The 9,056-nt window shown below is 45.1% G+C and overlaps 1 protein-coding gene across 2 annotated transcripts in view; it reads right to left on the bottom strand.

Annotated features, from left to right (window-relative positions):
• Window positions 1–373: 373 nt before the first annotated feature.
• SSU72 (SSU72 homolog, RNA polymerase II CTD phosphatase) overlaps window positions 374–9,056 on the bottom strand; it is a 36,785-nt gene continuing 28,102 nt past the window's right edge. For both annotated transcript variants that reach the window (XM_058161003.1, XM_058161002.1), the window contains exons 3-5: window positions 2,813–2,952; window positions 1,684–1,802; window positions 374–1,127 (exon numbers count right to left, since the gene is read on the bottom strand). In XM_058161003.1, the coding sequence (XP_058016986.1) occupies window positions 1,026–1,127; window positions 1,684–1,802; window positions 2,813–2,952 (361 nt within the window). In that variant the 3' untranslated portion in view covers window positions 374–1,025. The remainder of the gene's footprint in view (window positions 1,128–1,683; window positions 1,803–2,812; window positions 2,953–9,056) is intronic.

The raw sequence follows: 9,056 nt of genomic DNA, 5'->3' as shown, positions 1-9,056 counted from the left end.
ACGTGATCAAATTTTGGGCATTCGGCAATTGGCATGTGTTTATGACGGGTTGCAGCATCCACGGGGGCCGTGTGTGTTCCTGGTGATCACCATCTGTAACCTTCCCAGCCGGCTTCCGACAAGCAAAATCACAGGGGGGAAGCTTAATGACCATGCAATTCGCTTAATGACTGCAGCGATTCGCTTAACTGTTGGCAGAACGGGTCATAAAATGAGGCACAACTCACTTAGCATCCTCCTTAGCAACATACGGTAAATTTGGGGCTCCGCCGTGGCCGTAAGTCAAGGACTACCTGCAGTAGAGCCCTAACCCTTAGGCGAAGGCGAGATTGAGCCTCCTCTCCATCCAACGTACGCAGCCGAAGAAACTGTAGATTGTGATTTGCATTTATTAGAGGATTCCAACTTCATTGCTACTATTATACAAGATATGCACTGGCTCCAGTCAAATCTTTCCCATATTCCAGCCGTTCAGTTCATTTCCCACCCCCCCAATAAAGCGACCAACCGAAATAACATTAAGATTTTATACTGGCACATAGAAATGATATCTTTTGTGAAAACATTCTTTGTATAATTAAAACCCTACTTATAACCATTCAAGTAAGGTAGCCAGGGTGGAAGGGAACAGGGGCAGGGGAGAGAGGGGATTAAAACGAATCTTTGATCTTTTTCAGTCTCTTAAATAAACCAGGCTCAAGGGAGGCTCGTTCTTTTTTTTTCTTTTTCCTTTTTTCTTTTCCCCCCCTCCGTTTTTCTCGGCAGAAACCCCCTCCCTTGCACTGCAAATAATAATAATAATAATAATAATATCAATAAAATTTTAAAAAAAATATACAGTGGGCCGAAGGAAATTAAAACAGCAACGAGAAAGTGAGCTGGGTTGGATGTTCGACTTCCAAAAGGAGGAGAGGAAAAAAAAAAAAAAAAGTCCTGTCGGGTCAAAACTAAACATGCCTCTTTTGTCTGCAGTAAGGCCTGGAGGAGATGGGTTCGTTTGTCTGAATTGGTGGGTTTTTTTTTTTTTAATAAAAACACACTGTGTGCAGAAAAGTCCTCCCACTTTTCTCTTCGAATTCTTGTAATAGCTCATCTATCTCGTTTTCCATGTCTTCCGTGTGCTGTATCTGCAGAAAGGAGGGAGGGGAAACACACATTTAATTGCTTTGAACTGGATAATAGATGTTTTCTTCAACTTCCCCACTTTAAAATATACCGATTTTTCGGAGTATAAGACACACCTTAGTTTTTGGGGAGGAAAATAAGAAAAAAGCTGATTGGCCGGCCTACCGGAATAGCCCCAATCAGCTGTTCCCAACAACCAGTTTACTGGTTAGGAACTGCTTAGGAAATTAACAACCAGTTCTCCCGAATAGGTGCGAACTGGCTGACTCCCACCAATGAGTGGGGGGAGGGGGGGAAAGAGTCTGTTTTTTTATTTTTTAAGTATGAATGGTGTTTTGGGACTAGAGATCCGTCCCCCAAATTTCCTACCCTACGCCGTCCCACTTAAAATACAGCTGGTGCTGTGTGGCATGTGTTGCTGGAGAAATAAACCTTGGTGGAAGGCGCTGAGCCAAGCTGGATGAAAGGGATGGGAGATGTAGTCCAATATATATATATATATATATAGGCTGCGGGATCAGAAACCAGCAGAGGAATTTCAGCAGTGTTTGGACTTACACACTGGCACAGCTCGCAGATAAGGAAGGCGCCCAGAGTTGCCTCTTCGTGATTATCTTGAATGTCCACATTTATTACATGTACAGGCTGACATGTTTCCTGTTCTCTAGAATTTAAATCTAAGAAGACAGAAAGGGAAGGAAGAAAAAAAAAGGTTAAGAAAATGAAAACAAACAAACAAACAAACCACCAACCAAAAACAAAATCCTTTTCTGTTTTACTGTAAGCCAAAGAAGGAAAGCCAAATTTAGGTATGTGCTTGCCCCCCGCCTCCCAATTTGAATTCTGAACCCAACTAATGAAAATAACCCCAAATCTGTAAATTTTATACGAGCCTGGTTTGAATAATTTAAGGAGGTCGGGCAAAGGGAGACGGATATATATCAAAAGGCAAGCCATCCCTTTTTGTTTGAGGGACCCACTTAAATATATCTATATATCTATGGTGGAACATCATGAGAGCTAGAAACTTGCCTTCAAAACTTTAAAAGATATAAAGGCACCTGTTGTGGGTAGAATTCAATCCCCCAGGCCCCAAGCTTCCTTCCGTACACTGCCCCACTTAATTAGTAGAACTAATTCTACTTTATTGTAAGATTACATGAACAGAATCTTGCCAATCTGAAAGCCCTGCTGTAGCTGAAGAGACTAGAGAGGGTTCCTTCTGGGATGTTTTCCACACCCCCATTTTTTCTGTAGGCTCAGCTGCCTCTTATCCTTGGCTCTCTTCCCTGTCATCCAAGGTCATTTGCACATCGCATTATAAAGACCCCAGGTTTTTGAACCTCCCCAAAGCCAGTGGGTTGAAATTCCAACTTAGTGGTGAAATTCAATTTTTTTTAACTACTGGTTCTGTGGGCGTGGCTTTGTGGGTGCGGTGTGGCTTGGTGGGCATGGCAGGGGAAGGATATTACAAAATCCCCATTCCCTCCCTACTCCTGGGGGAAGGATATTGCAAAACTCATTCCCTCCCCACTCTCGGGCCAGGCAGAGATGGCATTTGCTGGTTCTCCGAACTGCTCAAAATTTCCGCTACCGGTTCACCGGAACCTGTCAGAACCTGCTGGATTTCACCCGATCCAACCCACCTGCTCTTGAACCTCTCCCCCCCTGCAAGGCCAGGCCTTACCTTCTACCACTTGATCATAAACTCTTTCTTCGCACGTCAAGATCAAATCGAAGACGTCTTTGCAATTCTGGAACCTTTCCGGGCGGGGCTTGATCCGTTTGTTTCGGTCCAACATGTGTAAAATCCCGTTCTGTGTATAGCTGAAGTGATGGGGGTTAAGGAACTCAAAAAAAAAAAATGGAATAGAACGGAACTGTTTTTTGTCACTGCGAACAGGACTCGGATGGGGATCAGTGACCCAGAAGGGGAGGTGAAAAAATCAAACTTTAAACTTGACCTCAACAACAGGGAGCCTGTTGCCCCTGGGGGTGGGGAGGGGGGAACAACTTCCCAAGCCTCAATATCATTTTAGAAATACAGGGCAGACTTTTAACCTTCTCAGCAAGTTAGAAACTGATTAACAAAGAGGAAAATAACAATTTCACATAGGGTTTCATTGATTAGATGACCACGTTGTTAAACTGGGATAATTGGCAATTATCTATGTCAAAAAGGTTTAATATTAATATTTAGGCATTTTTATCTCCAGGCAGAAACCTTTTTATTGGTGAATAAGCTTGGCTGGGAGAATGGGATAACAGGTTTCTTCCTTCCATCCATCCATCTATTCTAAAACACCCTATCGTTATTCCTTATTCCTTCACGGCCCAAGGAAAGCAATATTTAAATGAAAAAAAATTATTGGACGATAGCACCTCGATTCTAGCCTTTTTGGTTTCGTAAAGCTACAGATCTGCTAATTGTAAAACGGAGGTGGCATTTTTTTCCCCAACCCGGTATGATTTTATTCTGTATTGCCCTTTTATTCTGCAAAACTACTCTCTGGGCCACCCACTGGTTCTTTGGTTTGAAGCTTGTTTGTTGTTCCCAAACACCCCGAGATCTGATTTTTCATGAAACGACTGCAAAAATAGGTGTGCAGAAGATCACCTATCTTCTGCAAAAAGTGGCTTTTTGTCAGTTTTCACCCAATTCTAGCGTGACTAAGGATGCCATGGAACAAACTCAAAAGAGATCCCAGAATAACCTTATGTGGGGATTTTGGCCAGCCTGGGTTGAGGAACATCTACAACTCCCAAATAGCAAAACCACATTTCTGCTACAACCCGGAGACTGATTAGGCAAAGGCCACAATGACAGATTTATGTTATGGACTGTAGATACTTATGGAGACAATCTGAAGATTTGTTGCGTTGAACAAGCCACATTTGTTGAGGGAGAAAGTTTTTAGCAGCAATGTATGTTTCTTGGTGTTCCCGTGTTCGGTTGAGCTTACCTACTCCGCTAAATCATAGTTTGTTGACTTAATCGCAAGCTTGGCCAACATACTCGGTCCATTGAGCAAGGTTTACAAGCCGTGAAGACTGGGGACATGCTATCAACAAACCCCAAATGGACCAGGTAAGATCTGAGAGCAGAAGCCAGTGACTTCCACCAACTCAAGTGCTTGGCGTGGCCTTTGAAAAGCTGCCATCCCATTAGGCCATTTTGAAGGGGGTACTGCACTGAAATGATCCAATCAATTTGCAAGAGCAATTCCAAGGGAAAAGGAACACATTTCATGCAGAGATGCGAAATAATGTGGATTATTCATTCCAGGATCTGCTTGGCCAAGAAACTAAGGTATAATTCGATGTCTACCTACCTCACAGGAGAAAGGTCCACGTCTTGTGGTTTGAAGGACTTGCGGTTCCTAAATAAATGTGACAATTGTACTACGACCATGACCGTCTCCTCTCGATAATATGCTAGTATGATATGTCAACAGAAACAGAATGTTTTTCCTTTCATCCTTGTAACATCCCTGCAAAGAATCAAGAGATGGCAACTGCCCTAGAACAGCTGAGTGAAATTCAGGTACCCATGAGGTCTTTTCAATTCATACGAGTTCAAAGGGGTAAAAGGTCTTGGGCACGGGAGTTCAAACAAGCAACTAAAGAAAGGGGGAAATGTGCTGGAACAAAAAAAGAGTTGGAGAAAATTGACCTCGCGAAGGGACAAGAATTGGAGAAACGAACAACTGCAGACCAAACCAGTTGTTTCTCTCAAAATACTTGGAAGGTTTGGTCGTCCAACGACGCTGGACGGATGTAGCGGATGGGTCACGTAACTTGTTCGCAGGGCACGTTTCTGTATGAAAGAGCTTGCCGAAGATGTGCGATGGGGGCCATCTCAGAAAGCTTTCCAGCACAGAGGATGATAAGACTATCGATAGTTGCTAGTCAAGAGGGTTAAGATAACAATTTCTGGTTTTTCCAAAGCTAGATCCTCCTGGCTGTTGAGAAACAGGTCTTCAGACAAGAACTGGGAGTATTAAATCCTGGATCACATCGGATTCCCATAACCGTCCGACCCCCATATATTGCTGGACTAAGGCCTCCTCGGGCGCGTCATTCGCTGCTACATGAGACGTGCCTGAGTAGGCAAGAAGGGCATCCCCAGGCTCTCACTGTGCCAAAAGCACAAATTCCCAGTAGCTACAGAGGGAATTTTTAGAAAATTAATCTGACTCCCTTATTCCCTAAGGACCTGCAGGCATCGCTGCGCTGACAACAAAATCCTATGAATGTTTTATACATTCGTGCAGTGTCCCAGAGGCCAGGTTCAGAGGATGGCATCAAGAGAGAGTTGCTTGAAGGCCCAATTTGCTGAATAAAACCCCAAACGGCTAGCTTCACAAGACACGTTAAGCCACCGAGCTTGGTTTAGCCATCACCTTTGCTGGGTTTACGAAACATATTAAGCCGAAATACAAAACAAGCCAGCATCTGGCATCATGGATCCAACCAGGGCTTTGCACGTGTCTAAAAAAAGTAGCTCTTGTGTTCAACTTCTTTGCATCTACAGCAGTGGTTCTCAACCTTTATAGCGCTGCGACCCCTTTAATACAATTCCCCACGATGTGGCGACCCCAACCGTAAAATTATTTTCGTTTTGAATTTATTGCGCCTGAAGCCGTATTGGCTAGCGATCTGAACTGCTTGCGATTGCCTTGAGGACGGAGGCATTAAAGCGGAGACTCCTCCCCTATTAAGTTTATCGCGCCTGAAGCCAGATTAGGCTAGTGATTGGGAGTGATTGCAGCTGGCTTGAGCGGGAGACATCAGAGCAAAGATTTCTCTTTTTTAATTCATCGCGCCTGAAGCCGAATTCCGCTAGCGATTTGAAGAGCCTGCAGCTGGCTTGTGGAGTCAACCATTGGAGCGCGATTCTTCGACTCGCAAGTATACTTCCTATATTTCCGAAGGTCTTAGACGACCCCTAGCAAATCGTCATTCGACCCCCAACGGGGTCCCGACCCACAGGTTGAGAACCGCTGATCTACAGCAAACGTTGAAATCCAAGGCTACGATCTATCTTGCTTGTGCTTTCATAGGTCCATCTCTGGAGGGGAACTAAAACGAGAAGAGAAATTTCTGCCTTCATTGTTGGTGGTTCAAAGAAGGAACCTGACAAGCCAGGGAGTCAGGAGATGGGTGGAGAAAGTTGAATCCCTTTCTTCCACAAGTGTCCTCTCTTCTACTTTGGACCTCCCATCTACTCTTCTTCTGCTGTCCTTGCCTTCTTCCTTTTTCGAAGAGGAAGCAGCGCTTTGGATCCGTCCCAGCTTTTGAGGTGGGACTCCAAGCTTACTTTGGTCGATCTTGTGCCTTCAACCGCAGATCGGAACAACCTGGCAGCACCGACCCACCCAAGTCGTTTTCTCTTCAGTTCCAGGGATGGAGAGGATGAAAATTGGGTCATTGCTCAAAACGATTAAACATTCATTTCTCAACCAGAAATAAACGGGACCGAGTTGATCACATCAACCTGCTTAAAATGGCGAATAACTGCCCCCTCACGCAAGAGACAGATTTGGTCCAAAACCTCCAGTTCTTAGCTGATTATATTTATTAAATTTATATAGCCAAGCATGCCACATTTAAAAAAACAACAACGACGATGAGGCAATAAAACATACCACACTGGAGCAAAAACGCCAAACTTCCAACAATGATCTCACAAACTGATCTCACTGCCCATCCCTATCCTCAAAGCTGCTAGGTGGATCTAAGTGGGGAATCCTGCTACATGGTGCAGAACCTATGGGGAGGTGGAAACGTCCCACAACGGTCCCTAAAACTCCACTCCTAAAGAGTAATTCCTTGCGGCTACTGACAGAAAGCATTTCTGCAACTGAAGGAAGATGTAAGTTTCAAACTGAGTTCCAACATCTGGTAGACTGTTGTCTCTGAAAAGTCTCCAAGCAAAGCAGGAACGGGAGGGATATTCCTGTAAATCCTCTCCACCCCGTCCCAACTGCCAGTTTCCTCTGCTGGTGATTTAACATGACCTAGCTGATGCCTTGGATCCAATAATTGTTTGCAGGTGGAATTCAGCCGGTTCAGACCAGTTCACCCGAACCGGCTGCGGAAATTGTGGGTAGGCCAACCCACCCACCCCGACTCTACGCCTTCCTATTTAGGCACCTTTTTGAGGCCCGGCACACGTGTGGAAGGTGCGCGCGCCAGCAAAGCACATGGGCGGTAGGCCGGGCGCATGCGTGGATCACACGCATGCTCATTTGCGAACCGGTAGGGAAAGTGAGTACCACCCCTGTTGCAGGAGGCAAATTCCACAGCAAACAAGGAAGATGCCACAAAGAGGAAGAGTGGGCAAGGAGACACGAGTGCCACCCCTGTATGCCAAAAAAGAAAGGAGCCGAAGAAAGCCTGCTCTTCCTACGAGATGCCAAAGGCCCACGCAGGAAATACCTGCCAACCGACTTGGCATGGGAGAATCCCACTCGATAAAATGAACCGAAAGAGAGAAGCGACAGGGACGTCATAATGTAAGATAGGAGGACACGAAAGCTGTTACTCCGGTGCTTTCACAGGGCATACAGGAGAGGGAGGCGTCAAGTTAGAAAAGGGGAAGCACCTTTCAAGGTCAGACAATATCAAAGCTAATAGAGAAGGAGAAATGCAATTGTTTCCCCTCTGGAAGTGAAGTTCAAGATCTTGAGGGAAAATCTAAACGAATGCTACCATGGATATTTCAGCAGTTAAAAAAGATTAGAGCAAATGTAACATCTAACCTAAAATATGGAAATCCTTCTGGGTCATGCTTGGGCCCTTTTTTCTGGTTTAAAAAAAAAAATGACACCTCAGTGCTAACTACTGAAGAGACGAGCCACCAGGTGCTTTGGTCCTCAACTTCCCATCAGCTCCAGCCAGCCTTATCAATGGCAAAACATCGTGGGAGCAGCAGTCCAAAAACATCCCCGAGGACAAGCTCAAAAGGTGCCTTTTTCAAAAAGCCAGCCGGGCTTCCTTTGTTTTTCCTTGAAGAACGTTTTGCTTCTCGTCTCAAGAAGCTTCCGTGAGTTCAGAACCATTGAAGCTTCTTGGGACGAGAAGGGAAACATTCTTCAAGAAAAAAACAAAGGCAGTCTGGCTGCCTTTTTGAAAACAAAACAAAAACAAAACACACCTTGGAGATAACCATGACCTGGATCAGAGCTGGTATTCAGCCGATTCGAGAGAACCAGTAGCGAAAATCGCCGTCCTATTTTAGGCACGTTTTTTGAGGCCGGGTACATGCACGGAAGTGGCGCGTGCGTGCGAAGCAAAGCGCGAACCAGTAGGGAAAGAAAGTGAATTCCCCTCCTGACCTGGATGACCAAGGATCTCCGTACGTGTGCGTTAGTGCGCCAGGTTGCCAAGTCTTAGGAAAAAGGGGATGGCGATGAGTATCACCTCCATTGATACGAAGGACTATCACAAACAATGGCGGCGCGGGGGAAATGTGTTAGGCCCTCTTGTTAGGACCTAGAAGAATAAGGTCAAGCTGCGAGGAGGAGGAGGAGGAGGAGGAATGAGATGAAACACCCAGAAGAACTTATCAACATTTCAGCAAGGCCTCCCACAAGAGGGTCGCTTGCCAAAATTGGAACGGAGCCTGCGGAAAATAGCTTTAATATTAAGTTTTCCATCCTACTGTCTTATTTTGCTTGTCCTGATCAACTCCTTATGGACTGGCACTCATCGTGGTTGGCCCTTTCTCAAAAATCTAAGCTGCCTATCCAATCATTGCTTTCTCTATTTTTTCTTCCCCCCCCCCCTTCTCCTACATTTCAAATTCTCTTTCCCAGCAGGGGCAATTGGCTGTCCCAAGTTTCCTCCTCTCAAGAAAACTTAACGTCGAGATGGGATTTTTCTCAAGGAAAACTTGTGGATTTATCAGGCTTGGGAAACGCTGTGAA

The sequence above is a fragment of the Ahaetulla prasina genome, chromosome 18 (genome assembly GCF_028640845.1).
Source record: "Ahaetulla prasina isolate Xishuangbanna chromosome 18, ASM2864084v1, whole genome shotgun sequence".
Taxonomy (NCBI): domain Eukaryota; kingdom Metazoa; phylum Chordata; class Lepidosauria; order Squamata; family Colubridae; genus Ahaetulla; species Ahaetulla prasina.
This window is presented reverse-complemented; position numbering and strand designations above follow the sequence as displayed.